We start from the raw sequence: 20,901 nt of genomic DNA, 5'->3' as shown, positions 1-20,901 counted from the left end.
AGCTACTGTTTTTGTGGTATGCTTTATTTCTGTTGCATCACAGAAAATAAATTCCCAGGGAAAAAAAAAAAAAAAAAAAAAAAAAAAAAAGTAGATATTTGAAATTAATCCTAGTTACATCAAGGGACCATTTGCTGTAGGGAGACTGATCTCCCAATATCAGTTTTAGGTGCTCTCATTAACTTGCTTTATCTGCAGGGGGGAAATAGGTTTGTTAAGCCATGTTTGGTGAAATTTATGTTTGGACAGTTAGCAGAAGAAACAGTCGATAGCAAGAAACTGGGAAGGTTTTATACAGTGTGCATTTACACACATGGGTGCCCTCAGCAAGTACAAGTGAACTGGTTTGCAACAGAAATATTATTCCTGGAGACAGAATAAGGTTCAGCTATGGCTCAAGTCACATACATTTTGATTCTCTCTTTTCTAATCACTCTTAAGTGATTTTCAGTCATCTAACAATTAAATGAGGTACAGAAAAAAAGTCAAAATCCATTGTTTTAAATTAAATATGCAATGTTTAACATGTTACATAAAGTCTTAGTTTTCTTCCTGTAGTTGTGGAGAAATCTTATCATAGACTCATAGAATAGTTTGGGTTGAAAGGGACCTTAAAGATCATCTAGTTTCAATTCCCCTGTGTGGGTTTATCTTATTTATACTAAAATAAACATCATGTCATGCTTATAAGGAAGTTATTGATTTAATAAAATAAATGCTAGTGGAAGAAATTTTTTCCAGTTTAGCTAGATCACTAGAATTTATTTTGAGATTTTTAAAGTATTTACTATGTACTAAAAAATGAGATTGTTAGAAGAAACACCTAAAAACAATACACCCCAATACAGAATAGGTTATATAACTCTTTAAAGTGGTACACACTCCATAACTCCACAATTTGTTTATCAACAAGTTTTGTAGTATTTAAGTGGAACAGTGACAGTAAAACTACTTTTTTTGCCAGCCACAGGCCATAATTCTCTCTATCAAATATGACCATCAAGGAAAAAACCAAACCAAACCAAAACCCAAAAAACAAGCCTGGGTAAGATCTCTAACTAGGATCACTTGTATAATCTTTGTGGTCCAAACATTTTCATTAATGGCTTAGTTCATAAAGCCCACATCTATCCTAGGGCCTGCAAAGAAAGAAAAAAGGTTTTGTAAAAGAATGTGTGTGCAACCGTGTTTTGGTTTTCTATTGATATATACAAAATGCAAGTAATGCTCGTAAATCAGGAACATGCACCACTGAAATAATGGATATCAAGAGTTACATTTTCAAAGGGATCTCAGCTTGGACTGCAGAGGGAGGAGGTCAGTTTGCTTTGTATGCATATATATAACTGGTGACCACCATGTATACAATAGACTAAATGTATTTCTGTGAGTTCAAACCATAGATGCATTTTCAAAAGCACAGATCCGATATTTTAGATTTCTAACATAACTGTGTCTTTGAGTCCTTCTCACACCTATCGAAGTCCTTCCATTTACAAATGACAGAAAGGGGAGGTCGTGTTGGGCCTCTCCTCTGCACCTATGTTTAGTGTCTTTGTAGTTCTCGTGCTGTCATTGCCTTGTCATATGTTACGTGGATTCACTAGCGAATGACAAGAAAAGCAGTATCTCCTGTCTATCTCCACAAACTTCTGGCAAATAAAACTGATAAAAGCCTGCATAGACTCTTTGCTCTTCCATCATTTTGACAGTAGACTGCTACTCCCTTCTCTTCAAAATACTGAATTTTCAACTCCTGTGGCATGTGACACATAACCTATCTAATGGTAAAGATTTCAAGTGGTTTTTATGATTGCCACTCTGTTTCCACACACGGTCTTGGTGAGTATGCATGAGAGCCAGTACCAAGAGATCTGATTCCTATTGCACTGCTAAGCAGTTCAGATTCCAACACTGCTAACAAGTTCTCTGTATAGATACGGAAAATGCTGTGTCATTTTGTGAGAATCTTTTATAAAATATTTGCAAAAACTTGCATTGTTTCTTAATTATTCCATGATTTGAGGTCACTTCCTTGCATGAGGACAATGTTCTACAGGTATTGCTTGAAATTAGGACTTCTTTTTTATTTATCTGTCTATTGTGAATAGTAACAGCAGAAACAATATGCTTGGATGCCTTTGTATAAGCATCTGATAAAGTTTGGACATTTAGAGGGAGTTTTAATGGTGAAAGATACAATTTTGGGTAGATAAGCTTATTAGAAGTTAATTTTAACTTGCATCATAGATACATAGAGGCATTAAAAAATGCCAGCCCTTAATTATACACTTTCCTGGTCTTTATTACTCACAATATCTTCAGAATTAAAGAAACACACAGAAAAAGAAGAGGCTGCAATACAGTAAAAGCTCTCTGTATCATTTTATCAGTAAATAATGAGGTGTAAGAAGGCACTGAAGGTGAAGATTTTTCTCTATTGATACCCAGACTCAGTGTATGAAGTATACAGAAATCTAATCTCCATATTTCCAGTACTCATGCATTTCCTAACTGTTGCTGTATTTTATATCTGCATCTAGAAATTAACTGATTTGTGTCACAGCTGCATGAACGATTTTACGTCAGTAACTAGTGGTGCTGGCTGCTTGTCTAAATAAATTTAAAATAATTTTAAATCTGAAATTTTTAGTTTGTAATTTGAGGGTTTTTTCATAGAAGAGAAAAAGAAGTGGATGTGGTAAGCAATGTGGTTCAGACAAATGCATTGTTCAATACTTCCAGCAGTTTCTAAACAGTTTTTGGACAGGTCCTGTAGGCATGCAGACCATTTATTCCTAGATAAATTTATGAAATGGGGGTGAAACAGAAATTCTAGAAAAGTGTCCTCTCCTTCTCTCTATCTTTCATTTTTCCTCTTTTTCTTCCTCTTCCTCTCTCCCTCTCTCTCTTTCTTTCCTCCCTCTCTTTTTATCTCCTTTTTCTCTCATCTTCTTTCTCCACCTCCCAACATGTGAAACACCAGCAGTCATGCACTGCAGATTCATAAAAGGTGGGAGTATTTCTAGTTCTCTGGCAGGTAGAAGACGTTGTTATGGGCTGAATACCCTTATATCTGAATAAATTCCCAGGGAGGCTGAGAACCACTGACATGGTAGGTATGTAAAACCATGTAACTGACATCAAAGCCTGTTGCACTTGTGTAGCCTTATTGAATCAGTGGAGCGCTAGGTCCCCAGTGAGGCAGATGTCACCAGCAACTGCATTCCTGACAAGCAGCAACACCTGAGGTTCGGGGGACACATGTTCTTCTACTGATCTCTGCATCACTGATGCTTCATCACAGGCTTTGAAAACTGTATTTTCAAAACTAAACCAATAGCTTATATATGTTGATTGGGTGTAGTGACAGGAATCGTTAGAGTGCAAGCTCTTCAGCTGTGGTGTCTCTTTAAGTGTCATAAGTGTTGCACTCAGTCTCCAAATGAGATTGGTTCTCTTGATGATAACATCCTACAGACACTAAATAATTTAAAAATACATTAAGCAGATTGTGACTCTCTTATATTTTGCCTGAAGTTTATATTGAATATGATATATCCCATCTCCCTTTCTTTCTTCCTTCTTTTGTCAGTTTCATCTTTTTTGAAAGTCCTGTATGTGGCAAAGGAAAGGAGGAGGAAGTTTTTCCTTAGCCTGGTGCAAATATCATAACAGGCAAGTCCCACAAAACAAAATCGAAGCCAGATAAATGAAGTGACAGGAGAGCACTGTAAGAAGACACTGCATATCCCACAAAAAAATACCCCCCACCAAAATAGTCAGATATAATAAAGTCCAAGATACTTTAAAAATCTCTTTCAATGAATTCTGCCTCACCATCTTTGACATGAGAGCTTTTGGTGATAGAGAATCAAAGAACTTTAAATAATAGCTAGAGTTCTTTAGGAAATGTAGTAAAAATGCGTGAAATATATGTTAATGCATGTGTATATAATGATTTTAAAGCCGGAGACTGGTGTCTTGGTTTATTGCTCTTCAATCCTAAGACTGACTTAACGCTGTGCTTTGCAGTGCATGCCTGTATTCCTTGATCCCTGGCTAATATGCGGGGCTTCTTGTGGCGAGTCTGAAATTCCACTGCAGGGGTTGAGTGGAGAAACTCTTGTGGTTTATGGCATCATCAGTACCTTGAGATTGAAGTGGGCCTTTATGGAAATAAATTTTCCTTAGAGGGCTGTGTACAATACAAAGTGCTTAAAAAATACTAAGTGAATGCTGCTTTTACTGTTCTGGCATTGGCCCAGACAGTGTTCACTTAGGGATGGTTATACTGTAGGTGGATGTTCTGCAGCCACAGCTTTCACTGCTCTGGTTGAAAAATAGGAAAAAGAGGTGGGTGAATGGTTGCGGAGGGAGTAGGCTATTGCTTTATCCTCTCTCCTAGTTCTCACACAATTTTTATCGCTTCTTTCCAAAACTCATGTATTTTTTGTCTCCCTGTGTTACTTTACCTCCTAAACTTATACTTTAGGAAGAACAGAACCTGACTTTAATGTAATTGTGCTGCGTATAGTGTCAAAAATTGTTCATAAGTCATGTAGTATCTATAGTGTCTTTTTTATGTGAGTGTAAATTCAGTGTTTTTCACTCCACTGGATCAGTAAAAAGGCAAGTGTATGCCAGTGTTACGGCAAGTTCTGACCTTCTGCTGCTGCTGCTTGCTGTGTCCTCGCAGCTATGTGTGTACCACAATATAATTGTTTAAATATGCTTACACTGCTGTGATGTTCCTGTGGTGACTCCTGCGTGGTAATTTGATTTGATTAATGGATTTTAGAAGGTGGGGTACCCTCCATCAAGCTCATGTGGATTGAGACCACCATGTTGTAGATAACCTTGCCTGCTTAGCTCCACTACATTGAATTAATTTGTGGTTCACTTAGGTGTAGAAAACAACTCCAAGAGTTGATCACATAGCAACACTAATGTTAGGTGTATTTCTTGCTAGGAGGACTGCATGACATACAGGTAAGTTTTCAATAACTTATAAATGATAACTCCATTTACTGTGAGTTTACAGATCTCTCTAGAGGTCTGACCTTGCTGTCCTGTGTGGGGAAAATTGACATTGGCTTGCAGTCTTCAGTTTCCGTTTGCTTTTTTCAAGATTTCTGTCCTGGTTTTTTCTGGGATAGAGCTAATACACTTCGTAGAAGCTAAAACAGCACTGTGTTTTGGATTTAGTATGGGATTTGGTATGAGAAGAACGTTGATAATACACTGCTGGTTTTAGTTGTTGCTAAGAAACTAAGGACTTTTCAACTTCCCATGCTTTGCTAGTGTACGGGTGCACAAGAAGTTAGGAGGGAGCACAGCCATGACAGCTGACCCCACCTGATCAAAGGGATATTGCAGACCCTATGACATCATGCTCAGCATATAAAGCTGGGGGAAGAAAAAGGAAGGGAGGGTGTGATGGGATTTGCCTTCCCAAATAATTGCCTCATGTGATGGAGCCCTGCTTTCCTGGGGATGGCTGAGTGGGCTTTTCCTTGGCTTGCTGATAGAAGGTAGCCAAAGAATTGCTTGGTTTGCTTTGCTTGCACATGTAGATTTTCTTTACCTATTACACTGTCTGTAACTCATGAGTTTTCTCAATTTTATCCATTCAGTTGTCTCCCTCATCCCACTGCGGAGAGTGTGTGAGAGGCTGCATGGAGCTTAGGTACTGCCTGGGGTTAAAACACGACAGTCACCTTCTGTCTATGCAAGATTTTCTATGTTATTATCACAATTGATCCAAGCTCAGCTGGTCTGTCTGTGAAAAATGAATCCAAGAGTCTTACTTCCTTCACAAAACTGAACAGTTTCATTTCAGACCTTACCGTCACTGAGGAACAGCTGAGAGAGTATTTGATTGCTAAGAGATTTGTTTGGTTCTTTCTTTTGTACACTACAATACTTTATCTTTGCTCCATAGTATAATACACATTGCATTTGGCATCATATCAGCCAGATGTTTGTATGCAGGTTGCTATCCAGGCTATTGCTTGTTTTATGTTAAAACAGACATTTATATTAATTTGAAGTCTGAACTGTAATCTGTTCAACTTCTTGGTTTTAGCATGCAAATTTCATTATTCCTTTTCCACGTAAGATATATGTACCTAGGTAAGAAAAGATCATTCATTTTATTTTAAGAATTTATTTCAGCCTCCTAGTAGAGTGCAATAAATAAGTAGGGTATAAAATATTTGCATCCTCATAGCTGTGGCCTGAGGAGTTTCATACACAACCATAACCTAGTAACTTTTTCGTTTTGATATACAAAATCAAAACCAAGAGGCTTGTAATCCTACATATATTGATTTTTTATTATTAAAAAGTGAATGCTGACAGGCAGCTCTAAGCCTGCTATATCAGCCAGACTTGGACCAACTTTGGATGCCATTTCTAAGAGCTGGAGACGTGCCAAATACATTAAAAGTTACTTTTAGCAAAAAGATTTTGCATTTTGCCAAGCTATTCTTGCTGCTCTCTTTTTATGAAAATAACCAATTTTATTTGCTTTGCAACAAATATTTGTATTGAGGGGATTCTCTTCTGTATTAAGTGGTCCATCCCCTGGGGTAAGAGGGCAGCTTGTAAAGTTTTCAGAAGAAACTTTTAAGTATGAGCATTCTTATTTCCTTCAGAGTTTGCTGTGCTACAAGTAATCTCATGACAGTTTATTGGTGTCCATTTGGGGGACTGGGATTGGTATTTTTTATTTGATAATTATTTCACTTGGGAAGCTCTCAACATATTAAGCATGAATGAAACAGTCATAAAGCAGTGTAACAAAGGTCCTTCTCTAAGAGAATGAACTAGAAAAGTTGTTTATTGACTGATCATAACTTATGTGTCCGAATATTGTAAAAGTGAATCTTGCCAACCATGTCCCACTGTTCTCCACCGAAAAAGGAAATGAGAATGTTACTGCAACTCTCAAGATAGGGTCTTTCTATGTCTGTCTTTTCTTTTAAATTATTCTGTTGCTCAGTTCATTTAAAAACTTACTGTAGGACAGAATTGTGTAAATATTCATAACGACAGATCAGGTTCACAATGAACTGTTTATTTGAGGTTACATATATGTGTATATATAGTCTACTGACTTCAGCCTTCCAAAGTCTGTGGCATGTTTTTCATTACAACATCATCATGAAGTAAGGTTAAATGTTGTCTATGTCCATTTTAAAAACAAGGTTCTGAGACATGGAAGGACCATGATTTGTCCAGAATACACAAGAGGTTGGCAAGTCTAGAATTAAAGCTTCAGTTTCCTTGGGGTTGCCGACCTCCACCTCTGTCTCTGAAAGTACAATATGAAAAGGCACTAAAAATGTGGAAAGATTGGGTTTCTTTCCAAGTGGAAAATGTCTGTAGTTTAGGAGATTTCTGTTGGATTTTTTAGGTCCTTCTTTAAACCCTAAGAATAGGTATGGTTTAATTGCTCAGTTTGAATTGCTAAGTAGTTGGGTCATTTGCACCGGTAGTTCAAACAGTAACTCTGGAGTTGTAAACTGACAAAAAATAATACTTCTTGCACACGAACCAAGGTCACATATATGTTCATTTCCATCATTTTATACCAGGCCATTTGACTGGAAGAATGAGAGGGGTGGCACAGGCCTCAGCATTGCTCAATTTTGAAGAATTTACTCAAGCGGAATTTCCATTGAACTTGAAAAAACAGAGTTTTGCCTAAGTAAGGGTTAGGTCAGTGAATGCCACTTGCCAATCTCCAACATATAGCATTCTCTGGCTTATTCTTCTATATGGTCCATACTGTGGATATATATAGTATCTTCCACTGTGCTTCTCAGCATGAATTGCTCATGAAAAATGTGTTTCTGTTCTTCCTGTATTGTTCTTCAGAGCTGAAAATGGTAGGTAAAACTCCACAGTTGGTGAAATTCTCTGGAAATTATGAATAACTGATATACAAAAATAATGGTTATAGTATAATTCTAAATCTTCACATCCTTCATTAGAATTTCCTTTCATGAGTATTGTTGTGACTAAGCTGTCTTGTTAACACCATGTACGCTTTAAATTTTATAGTGTTTTCTTGCTTACCTCAAACTTTACCACCTGCTGATCTATGTCCATACGATGTATCACTTAGCTTTTTGAATCAGTTTTAGATCAAAGGTACAGCCTTTCATTAAGTGTAAAAGATCTCAGGCAAAGCTGAATAATACCTATGTAAATAATGTTCCTTAATTACTAGAGTTCTCTGCAAGTTGCTTTATATCTCTAGAGATTGTTTTAAGAAAGCTGATGAAACCCAAAATGTGCAAAAGGCAAAAAACTGCATAGTACATGTTATTTTTTTAAAGATCCTAACTGGCACGAGTAACAAAGTTTCTCCTATCTGCTTTCTTAGCTGTCACCTAATTTCATTCTGTTATTTTGCCAAGGTTTTTAATAAAAATTGTTCAGTTAAACTAGTTTCAGAGTTTTCCCCAGACACAGACAGGATTGTTTTCCTGCCCTTAAGATTAATGTTGTATTAGCCCCCCTGGCATCAGCTCACAACATGGCCCCACACTTGCCTTTCACACAAAACAGGTATTAATCCTTACCTTAATTTGATGGTACTGCCTACTTACCTATTTCAAGTGTATAAAACTTGTCTCTGCCTTGCAGAGGTTCAGTTGCTATTAGCAAAGGTCAGAGGCTAAAGAGCCTCCAAATTCAAAGAGAAATGTTAGTAATTCAGAATTTTTTTCAAGTAATATTGTATGTGACAGTATCCTGTGTCCTTAAACATTTTAAGCTGGTGCCTAGCATTTTGCCATCAGCTGCATTGGTTTTACTTTCCTTTCAGCATGGAGAGAAAATAACATACTGAAGAGGGAGGATGGAGGGTTACTGTAGCACTTCCATTTATTTCTGCAGTGGATACCCTGCTGAAAGTTGCATTGACTGAACAGAGGACAGACACAAAGATCAATCCTAGTGGGACCAAAACCCTCGAGGTAGTGCTTACTCAAAATCGATCAGTCTTTTCAGTTATAGCCAGCAGTGACAGCTATTACATTTTCTTACCATTTCACTACACCTTTTTCTTCCAACCTATACTGAGAGCATGGTCAGAGGTACCACCCTCATCCATGTTCCATTCAAACCATGGTTATTTTCAGCAATAAGAGTAATTTTGTTATATCTCTGACTGTCTGTTCTTACTGGATATGACACTATCGTACTAAAAATAAATGTACACTTTACTATGATAAAAAGATTTTTCAATGTTGTTATAATCTGCTGAATTGCAGTAAATAATCACCAGGTGTTGGAGAGTTCTGGCTTTTTTTTTTTCTTGTACAGCAGCTTAAGTAGTCTGATTCTGCTACCCTTCAGGAATCACAATTCTCTTCCAGTTTGCATTTTGTCCTCCTGACTTTTTTTTTTTTTTTTTTTTTCACTGCACTGGTTAGAAACTGGTGCTGAACATATTTTAGGTATGTATAAAATTGGAATCTTTGCTGTGTAAAGGAGACACGTAAAGTATAAGGCAAAATCAAGTATATTTTAAATATGCAAATATGTAACATTATCTTATAAATGCATATATAATGTTGAATGTATCACAGATATGCGTGTAAAGTGTGTCCCCAAAGCTGATAAAATGTGTTTCTGTATAACCTCATTGCTAGATGCAGGGTTGATGTTCCCATTGTTATGCATTGGTTTTCCTGCAAGCTGCCACAGCAGGCAGTTTCATCTAAGCAGCTAAAAGAGCATCTCACTCTGCGAATCATCCATTTGCCTGGCAAGCAGGGAAATATCCTTGTTCTAAGAGTTAAATGTCAGGTCTGAGGAGGAGTGACAGGATTCCGTTTCTGCTCAAGCCAGTAGTGAAAGAATGTTCACATGCTGTGACTGCACTGAGCTTGAGGAAATGAAATTTGTAGCCTGAGTCAGAAGAACTGGTTACTAATTCTTTGTAATTAATGTGATTGCCAGGAATACAAAACCAGCGCTAAAAGGTCTTCTTTGACTCAAGAGGGGACCTGCCTAGGATGCAGTGGAAATGCGCTGTTTCCGTTGTACTCTTTGCAAAGGACTGTGGCTCCTAGGACTATCAGTCACTTATCTCTCCAAAACCAGTATAGGAAGAAGCATTATTTTAAAAGCAGCTGGTTTTTAAACATTCTTAACTGGAGACTTATTTTGTCTCTGAGCACTGTGTATCTGCTTCTTGTTGAAATCATTGAGCTGTCTTTGGTGTAAGATGGAATCAAGGTCATTAACAAGTCAATTTTCTTTCTCACAGCTGAACATACCTGGTCCCAGTGATGTCCTACCAGCAGAGTACTCTTAAATGTGACTTGAAATTGAAATACACCACTGAATAGAAAATTGAATATACCAGGCAGCTGGTATTTGCCAATTCTGCTTTCCTCTCCCTGAGGTAGAGCTACCTCAATTCATAGAGGGTCAATTGAATTCAGAATTTTTTCTACCGCTGTTGAACTCTAATTACACCAAGGAGGTGACTCAAAGTGCATGCACTGTGGAAAACAGTAGGCAATGTGCTAATTTAATTCTTTATTTATTTTTTTAATCAATACATTGATGTAGGTGCTGCCTGCCAGATTCGACTTTGGTCTACTGAGCAGTCCTTATGGAGTCACTAGGACTGGTCAGGTCAGACACAATCCAAATTATTAATCTTCTTTGATATGTTGTGAAATGCATCCATTAAATTAGCATCGCCTGTGGTTTTATGGATGGTACTTCTGTTCCAACTTGTGTTTGGATTTCTCAGCTAAAAAAACCCAACAAAACCAACTTATTTGGCTGTGGTCAGAAACGATAGAAATTATGGAATTCGGCACAGCCCTCAATATGAGGTTGTTTGGAAAATATCACCGGTTCATCTATCAACTGTCAAATTAGCAGAAGAGTTCTCAAGCGGTGAAAACGGAATTACTACTACTGTAGCTTTCTTCTCTTTTACCACCCTTAGGCTTTACCACTTCAGAGCCTTCCACCACACTGTGTCCCATCCACTTCTAAATATATCTCCAAAAAAACATTCAATATGTGTTTACTAATTGTGATCAGGCTAAAATTCAAGTGTTGTGCTTTTGGGACTTTTTTTTTTTTTTTTTTAAATCAGAAGCCGTATTTAAGTGATGACACACAGTAATTTGTTCATTCTTCTGTCAGTGTAATTTACAAGGCAACGACAGATAAACATAGCTATACAAGATTCATTTACAGTGACACAATGGCAGATACGCAGAACAGAACCCTGCCTATGAGATAAAGTGGACTGAGTGACTTATGCAGTAATTAGGGGATAATTGTCATTAACCTCACAAACAGTAGTTTACTCATATTGTTTAAAAGGCTCCAGGATGCATAATGACAAGGTAATCTGTCAAAGCGCTAGGGGGAAATATTAATAAGATTTGTGCAAGCCTGGATAGAAAATATGCAGAAAGCGGCCACATTAAGCTAATTGGTGGATGAATATACACTTGTAAAAGTGCTTCTAATGGCACGTTTGCTGCTCTCCAAATGACTACTGTTAATGTGGAGAAGTGGGCTGCCTAGAAAGTCAGGACTGCTGGGACAAGAGGGTATTAAGACGTGCAGGCACAGTTATTATTACTTTGTACACTGTAATATAATTTCCCCCACTTTCTTCTGCATTTCAGTGCCTCTAGTATGTGCAAACAGATAGCTCACTTCATGTACCATAGCACTTTATATTTCAGTGACCTTTGCCTCTTCAGTGTCACAATGCATCCTGCTGTCTCCCCTTTGCATCACGTTGCCACCTATGACACACCTGGGTTTTTTTGGTGTAAATTCTTTAGGTAAACAAGCAAAGAAAAAGAGGCCTCATTAAGATCATGTATATATTGCAAGTAATAATGCATAGTTCCCTAATGAATACTAAAAAGGGGAATCAGTCTCCCAGTTCTGCTGCCATTCATATACCCAGCACAAGGTACAGCTGAATCCTCTTATTGAGACATAATTTGGGCTCAATCAGAAAACCAAGCATGTAATGAAATCCAGTTCATGGCATAACTTATTGAACCTTTACTCCAGTTATTTTGTCCTAGGGCAACTTCTCAGTTCTTAAAATGCCCCTGGTTGAGCACATTTCTTACGGACTTCTTTGGAAATTGTACTTATAAGCCTGGGAAGACTAAGTTTTTGTTTGTTAGATTTTCCAGTTGGGATTATGGCTTTAGTCAGTTTTGATTTAAAGTGAGAAAAGGACCATCTGATAATCTGATTCAACTTGACTGTTAGATGCCTTGCCCTTTTGGTGCAGTCCATTTTAGATGAAGAAAGGATTTCAGACGTGATTTTTTTGCATTCTCTCACTGTGCACCGAGAAAAGTCTTGGCCGAAGAGAGCGTCTATTCTGGCTCTGTATATTGCAAATATAATAGAGCACCTTAACGGTGCTCTTTTGGAATGTTTCACATTCCTCATAAAAAATTGTGTGTCATTCTTTCAGTGTTGGTGAAACTGAGACTCAGGAAGAGAGGCTGAAGAAGTTTACTAAATTTACTGAAATACTGCCAGAACCTAGAAAACATAACTTTACTTCTCAATAAGTTATGCAGCACTGACACCAAACAGTAAAGCCTCAAGTGATTTCAGGGACTGATAGTATCAAGGCAAATGTTTTCTATGGCATACCAAATGGGCAAATGTATATGAAAAAGACTGGTGAACATGAGTATAAAATCAATCATTACTATGGTTTTATGCATGCTGGGTATTTCCTACCCACTCACATGCAAAATGGAGTTGTAAAATTAATTTATAGCTGCAATAATTTCAGCGGTTTTCCATGTTTGTGTCTCTGTTTACATGCTACCCTGAGAAGTCCCCATAGCACCTCATACAGCCTAAAATTTTTGCCTTCATGCACCATTGCGTCTAGGAGCCATGTCTGCCTAAGGGCAAACATTCTGTTACTTGCCACAAGTAAGTGGCAAAGCTGCTTTGGAGACATTTCAATGAATTTTCCACTCTCACAGGTTGTAGAGAAGCAAAGGTAACAAAGTATTCCTCTGTACTTGGGGTCCAAGGTTGTGCATTGAACAGCTGTTTAAGGAATTTGAATGCCCAATTTCTATTAAATCTTGATATTCTACCATTTGATGAATGTGAGAAAAAATGCCTCACCTTTATGGTGCATTTAAAATGTGTTCATTATCAGATACCATAAAGCATCTGGTCACCTCACATTAACTCCTCATTTAGGAAAGTTTTTAGAAATCTTTTGAAAGTCTCAACAAGAACTGATGGTGAAGAGAATAAATGTTTGCCTTTGAAAATGTGTGCAGTTCTTGAGGGGAAATAGGCAAAAGATTTGGCAAGTGGCAGTGCTATTTCAAAATAAATGTCTAATAATGAGATAATTACAGTCATCTGCTGAAAGATGACTTTGGATCTTCTTAAAGCTACCAAATCAATGTGTCTCCATGCTAACAGGAGTTCAATTTATATCAATTAATGACAGATTTTACCGTTTTATATGTGTCACCAACATAACAGTGGTGAAACAAAGCAAATTTTGTTGACAACAGAGTAGTTACATGGCTGTAAAACTAGTAAATGCAAGAATAGTATCAATCTCTGACTGTGCTTAGATTATTTTCCTTCAAATGCAGACACAGGTTTACTGAGAAAAAAAACTTGTCATGCACCTAATTATAAAGATGCTTAATGTAGCTGCTGTGATTAAATGAAGCTTGAGCTGCTGTGATTAAATATGTTGTAGTCTCACAATGATCAGTCATAGTTTTAAAAAGAAAAATGTATGTGGTGCTATTCAGGGAAAAAAAAAATGGCTGTAAATTACACATTCTCATCTGGTCCATAATCAAGAGCATTCCATAACAAAGTGAATATTTTATCAAAAGTCAAACAATAAGTTTTTAAAATCAGAAGAAGCATTTAAAACTAGTGTCTTTGCATCCTAATAATTGTACTGGAGTTGCAGAGGTGAACACACATTTCATGCTTCTTTTTAGTAAGAGACTCTCTCTTTTGCCCAGTTTGCAGAGATACTGTGTAGTTGGCATTTGACAGAGTTTCATGATATTTCAGGGCAGTGCTTTCAAATGTATTTTAAGGCTGGTGAAACTGAAAAATGAAAAGGCATTCTACAATTAGGGGTGCTCTGTGGAGAAGTTCATTCCCTGAAAGGAATGATGTGTTTGGGATCCAGTTTTTTCATATTGCTCCCTGCAAATTAGTCCAGAACCAGCAGGTTGCTTGTGCAGGGGTCTGTACTGCTGGCATATGTCTTTGGGATGAGATGTAAAACAGAGGACCGGCATATTTTTGGTCAGTAAAGACCCCGTAGGCCATTTAGTAAGAGCGTGGGTGGTTAACAGCGGTGTCCTGGCTACGTTTCAGCTGCGGTTATTGCATTCCACCTCCTTACGACTCAGAAACTGCTGAGCAGTGCTCCTGTGCATCGTTACACAGGCGCTGTGCTCCACCATGGTGGTATACTCCCAATATAAAGTCAAACAGATTTGGCTCCATATCCAATTTCAGGGCTGTTATGTCAAAATTACTTTCCAGCATGATCCGTGGAAGTACTCTGGGTTTAAAGTGCCATTGCTCTGGATCTAAAGTGTAGCCAGATTTGACCCAGTGTCTACAATATCAGTTAGTAAATTTTGCATAAATCTTTGGGGGTCATTTTGGTCTAAACACAAAGCTTTTTACTGCTGAATGCATGAGAAGACCTTGTGCCTAAGAAGCAACCAGAGCAAGTACTGTCACAAACCTTGCAGTAGAAGTAAATATAAGTTGCATATAACTAGCTAAATACAATCTCCTTCATGTGACTCTTGATTTTAATACATTCTGCCACTGTCATTCTTGATGATACTCTGGAGAAAGACAGTTGCCTTCTCTTCCTTGCTGTAACAAGCTGGTTTCCCCATGCATACCCTGTGTCTTTGGGGCAAAGAAAACAAGTCCAACTGGTCAAAGAAAGGTAGTGTCAGAGGGGAAAAAGATGTATTGCTTTTGATTTTTCTAGAGGAGTGGAGGCTTCAGTGAAACCAAAAGATAAAAGATTTCCATTATTGACTGAGAACTCAGTGGTGCTGCACTGTGTTTGTTCCTGCTGCGGGAGTATAACTCAAGGAAAGGACTGCTGACACTTAAACATGGGTTTGTTCATATGGTTTCAGGTGGTGAAGAGAGGTGGTGGTAGGTGGATGAAAAGTGGCAGATGAGGGGAAAAAAATTAATCATGGCTCTTTGCAGCTTGAGAGTGTTAAATCTTGTATCAGTTGCACATGTATAATCATGGTAAGAAAGTATACATACCTTTTCTTCATGTTGACAGAAACAAAGGTGAGTTAGGTTCAGCACGGTAACAACACCTCTCAGGAAAATGAGTGATTGTATGCGTGAGTGTACATTTCTCATAGATACAGGTCTTACTTCTATGGGAAGTGGGAGCTAGCCAAAATGAGTAAGAGGGGAGCAAATTGCCCCTCTCTCTGCTTATGTGAATTGATGTGCTGCTGCACACTTTTGGTAGCTTTTACCCAGGAGGAGTAGGACTACCCATAGTGTAACAACTTGAAATTTAATTGGGAAGCAAATAGATGCTCCTTGGAAATTGAGCCAAACAAAAGCAACAAGCCCTAAATCATGGAGGCTTTTCTGTATTAGAAACAAATGTTGGTTTTTTTTTTCCTGTCTGCACCCTAATTAAAAACATCCTCTGCAATTACAGTATGATCAAATGAATCTTTCAGTCTGCTTTTCAACTGCTACAGCTGCACTCAAAATGTTTCTTAGAGATCAGCTAGAAAATATATAGCTCTTTCAAAGGCCTAGTAGAAGAAAGATTTGTGATAAACACTAGGCTTAATTATTTAATCAGACATATATCTATGTAATATTTTTAACATGGATAGTTAATTGATATGCATCAAAAGTGGCATTTTATGGTACATATGGAAACTTGCTGAAATATGAAGGCTAGCAATGTATTTTTCTCTGAGCAGTTCTCAGAAGTTACCACAACACCCTAAGATAATCCCTGAATGCTTCTCAGAATATAAGATTTATTTAAGAAACAATTTCACCTTTTTTTTTTTTTTTTATTTTTTCAGTAATCTCAACTCTTATTTTAATAACCTCTCACTATATTTATTTAGCCAAGTGTATATATACATTTTATCTATGCCAAGGAGTTACAACTAGTAAGATAAAAATACAACTGCAATAGGTCTGTGGTCTGTATGTGTGTGTACATACATGTGTCCGTGTGAGCATACAAATATAAAATTACCTGCAGGTAATGCGAGCAGAGCTGTCAGTGAAGCTTCTCACACAAAATGAGTGTTTAAAACAACCAATTTAATAACAAAAGTTCAAGGATTACAATGTATGTTTATAGTTCATATTTGTGTAAATTATCCTTATTTTCCAAAGAAGCAGTTTTTAAATTGGGAGGTTTGAAAGCTGAGTTGAAAGTTTGGAGTTTTTAAATGCTAAAGGCCCCCAGGAAATGAAGATTCATCTTCACATCCTCCCCAGTTAAGATCCCAAAAATTAGAGTGATCTTCATATCCATCTTCTGTTGTAGCCCATTTGTAATATCCATGATAATAATCTTGACACCAATCACTTGTTCTATCTGACCCAGAAGTTTTAGATAAGATGTACCCTAACATATCCTGACACAGCTCTTCCTAACATACAGTCAGCAAAAATGACGAGGCAGGTTCAGTGTGATTGACAATGACATTACTTTATAGATCTAATGTAGCATGTGTGTAAGGAATCCATATCTATACAAAAGACTCAAGAGTGTATTTCAAGTTAGAAAATTACTCAAGGTTATGTATTGTATCCTTGGAGATTAATTTAGTATGATTTAGAGATTGAAATCCATCTGAAATTGTGAGAGAGCTACTCACAAACATAAAATAAATAAAAATAAAACAAGGCTGTATGGGCAAAGAAGAAAGAGCTTCACTACATGCTGTATGGTTTGGGCTTACTTGTATTCTGCCTGTCTTAGAGCAGCAAGTGTGATGTGGTATCTCTATACTCACTGACTTCCTTGTACACATTGTCACAGGAGGCTTGGCTTAATGAGTTGTGAGCTGAAAAAAGTAATATAAATTGGAACCTTTTGTCATGAAATATTTAAATGTGGATATGATTTAATGGCTTTGGGGAGAAAATTTAACATGAGAGATTGTAAGAAACAAGAAATCGATTACATGTAAGAAAGGACTTGAACGTCTAATCAAGTATTACCATATACAGAGAGATCCCTAGCTAGCTATAGCTTAATTCAAAGGGGATAATGGTTAGATTTTTTGTTAATTTTGAGCTTTATCAAAAAATGACATTCCTATTCATTCTTTATCTAATTTTGTATAACACATACTTACAATAATTTATGGAAAGCTATCACTATGTAAATACTGAAGCATATGCTACACAGTATCCATAAGTAGTGTGTTCTCTACAAAATACAGGCATTTGCACAATTTTTCCATACTTTTGCTAGGGGAAAAAAAGCCAAACAACTTCTTGCTGAAAATTGTCAAGATGTAGCTTGATATAACTAGTAAGGTAGGGAAGGATCATTGAAGAGCAGCTTTCTGATTCCCTGCTGTTTGTATGACAGCGAGGGTAACCCCATGACAATCATATCCTTGACTGCCAGTTTCTCTGCTCAGTGGGACTTATCAGCTGCTGAGGGTCTGGCGCTCCTCATTGCAAATCCTTAAACAAAATGAAACAAAGGGTAGTGGCGCTTCATTGAGAGGTAGCTTGTGTAGCCAACCACCAGCTTCTCTGAACTAAACCGTAGAGTAAATCCCAAGAAAGCTCGTGGAAGCCCCCACATCAAGGTGATGTCTGCCTGTTCTGTGCATGCAAAGAGCTGGGTGTGCTGCTTCTGTGTGAGGGTCTGTGTGATACCACCTTCTGCTTATGTGTGGGAGTCTGTTACAGGATCTGTACCTACTACTCTCATCAGTTATTGTCATGCCGGCTGTATTTAGTTTTTATTTACTTAAATATCCATTTTTGTAAAGCATCCATCTGTTTCATAAGCCTGTAAGTGATTTACGAATTAAAGGAAAAAGAAAACAAATCGCTACCAGTAGTACATTACAAAGCAGCCTACAGCTGGCTGCAGACAGGAATTCTAATTCAATACATGTAAGCAGTGTAAATTAGATGATGTTATTTCCATCTTCAAATAATGTATGTTACATTTAGAAGGAATTAATACTTCTATCTTGGGATTAGAAATCTGTGCAGTTGGGTCAGAGGTGAGGCCTGGAGACCGATTTCTACACTGAGTCTGGTTTTGTAGTTCCAGGTAAGAATGACTCAAATGCAGAACCAGTATGGCTGGCTGGAAGTTGTAGGAGAAGCAGATGTAACAAGCTTTAGGTCACAGTCATGAGGAGAGTAGCCAAAGAAGTTAGTTGGATACGAAAAAAACATGGCCTTAACAGCTTTGAAATAGGAACCTGTCCTTTAATTGTTGGAGGGGTGGGGAGGTGTTTGATGGTTGTTTTCTCTCTCCCCCCACCTCATTTTGGTTTGGTTTTGTTTCATTTTGCTTTGTTGTTGGGTGGGGTTTTTTAATGTTCTGGATGATTTCTACTAGGTAGCACTGACTGCCTGTAAAATAATGCTCTATCACACAGGTAGAACAGGGAGGGCATAGAAATTAGAGATGCATGCAGAGCTTGAAGGTGTTAAATATCTGGAGCTATTTCCAGAGAAATGCTACAAACCAGGACCAGCATGTGCATCATGATGTTGCCTTCATCACTGTGTAAATAGATGCAGAACATTTTCCTCATAGAGATGCTTTCTGGGGCTTTCCATCTGGATCAGATGGGTAAGATTTTCCATAATGAATTGCTGTTGAGAGTTTCATAGTCTTGTAAGGTTTGATTGTGATTAGTCACATGTGGAGCCTTTCTAAAGGTTTTACAGTCACATCTAAGGTACTGAAACATACACGGCATTGACCTTTGTCATGAACTTCATATCCAAAGAAGTGACACAGACTGTAACTGAAATAATAAAACCAGCTGTAATGAAATAAGTGTATGTTTTACTATTTGAGGCAAATTGCATTTTCCAGTACTTTGGAGAAGAATCAATCCTCTGAAGATTGAAAATAATAAAAGAAATAAGACCTGGGAGGCGGGGGAGAAGAAGAAAGGTGTTTCCAGGCTTCATAATCAAACAAGAGCTAGCAGGTTTTGCAATAGTGTGTATTCCAAAGTGATCAGATAAGGTTCTAAAGCCAAGATTCAACAATTGAAAAGATCAGAGACAGTACCGTGGAGTATCGTGCAAGGCTTTCAAACTGTTTAATGCATGAGGAAGCATTGGAATAATTCTGGTTTGATGGCCTGCAACAGAGCTTGTTGGTTATAGTTACTATGCTGATGTTATGTCCATCATTTGCCCAAAAGGAAAGTAGCCAATAAAACGATGTATTCATTATATAAGTATTTTAATATGTTTTTATCAATACATGCTGGAATGGATTGCTTGACATTACACTGCAGAATTTTTAAGTCCTACCTTCAGGCAAATCCCATGCTTACTAGCAAAAATGAAAGTGTGAAATGCTTTTTAATGTATATTTAACAACAGATAGTCTAGTGATTACTGATGTGTATTCTCTCTGGATTTTTCCCTTGCTATCAGAAGGCAATGTTAAGAGACAACATTTTTACACATTTATGCTATCTACATCCATCAGATGCTTGCTTTTTACATATTTTAAGCTGCCATTTATAACAAGGCTGCAAAAAAGTAATCTCTTAAGTCTAAACAGTACCATGATTGCAAGCTTACAATCAATTGCCAGTGGCAGTCCAGGTATGCTTAAAACAAATGTCCCAGTATCTACTGTCTTATGCAAGTTTATAATGAATACGTTTTTCAGTATTGCTGTCATGGTGAAGAGAAAAAAAAAAAAAAAAAGGGGGTGGGGGGTGGGCGGGGAAAGGAGTAAGATGCAAATATCATGTTCCATTTTAAAAACATTTTGCCTTGCATCAGAATTTTTTGTGAGATGACCCATGATTGACTTCAGTCTTATGTCTTCTTAATATTTAAGAAGCAAATCTATTAAATGCATTTATTTAGGTCTTCCCTGTAGTGTTACCATTTAGTATCAATTAAGGTACAATTTTCTATATTTTACAATATAGGGCATAGCAACAGTTCATGTTGTACACTTGTGTATGCTTAACAGTAGTACTGTACATAGATGACTTGTTAAAAAAGAAGTATTGAAAGCATTTTAGATCACAGATCCCTGTGGTCTACATTTTGTTTGCTCTAACATTATGAAACTCTATGTTTCTCTGACTATGACTCTAATTATTGTATTTGCATGGCTGGAAAGTTAGCATTTTTCAGTCGAGTTCTATTAACACTGTTTCAATGTTGTTTTTTTACTTTAGTGTTTCATGTTCAGCCAGCAGAGCACCTTCTATTGAATTCAATAATTATGCAGAATCAATAAGTTTTTTCTTTGTGTTTGTCTTTGTTGTTTCTTTGATATGGCCTCTAGGATGCTGCAGGCAAGGTGCTGGACCGCTGGGCCATCATGTCCAGGGAAGAAGAAATCATTACCCTTCAGCAATTCCTGAGATTTGGAGAAACTAAATCCATTGTGGAGCTGATGGCAATTCAAGAAAAAGAAGGGCAGGCTGTAGCTGTGCCATCTTCAAAGACAGATTCAGATATAAGGACTTTTATTGAAAGCAATAATCGCACCAGGAGCCCAAGTCTCCTTGCTCACCTGGAGAACAGCAACCCTTCCAGCATTCATCATTTTGAAAACATCCCAAATAGCCTTGCATTCCT

General features: G+C 37.4%; 1 protein-coding gene across 1 annotated transcript in view; it reads left to right on the top strand.

Annotated features, from left to right (window-relative positions):
* The window catches only part of BNC2 (basonuclin 2), a 236,289-nt gene that overhangs the window by 190,680 nt on the left and 24,708 nt on the right, over window positions 1–20,901 (top strand). The window contains exon 4 of the mRNA XM_010001929.1: window positions 20,606–20,901. Coding sequence (XP_010000231.1) covers window positions 20,606–20,901 — 296 coding nt within the window. The remainder of the gene's footprint in view (window positions 1–20,605) is intronic.

The sequence above is a fragment of the Chaetura pelagica genome, unplaced genomic scaffold (genome assembly GCF_000747805.2).
Source record: "Chaetura pelagica isolate M959 unplaced genomic scaffold, ChaPel_1.0 scaffold345, whole genome shotgun sequence".
Taxonomy (NCBI): Eukaryota; Metazoa; Chordata; class Aves; order Apodiformes; family Apodidae; genus Chaetura; species Chaetura pelagica.
This window is presented reverse-complemented; position numbering and strand designations above follow the sequence as displayed.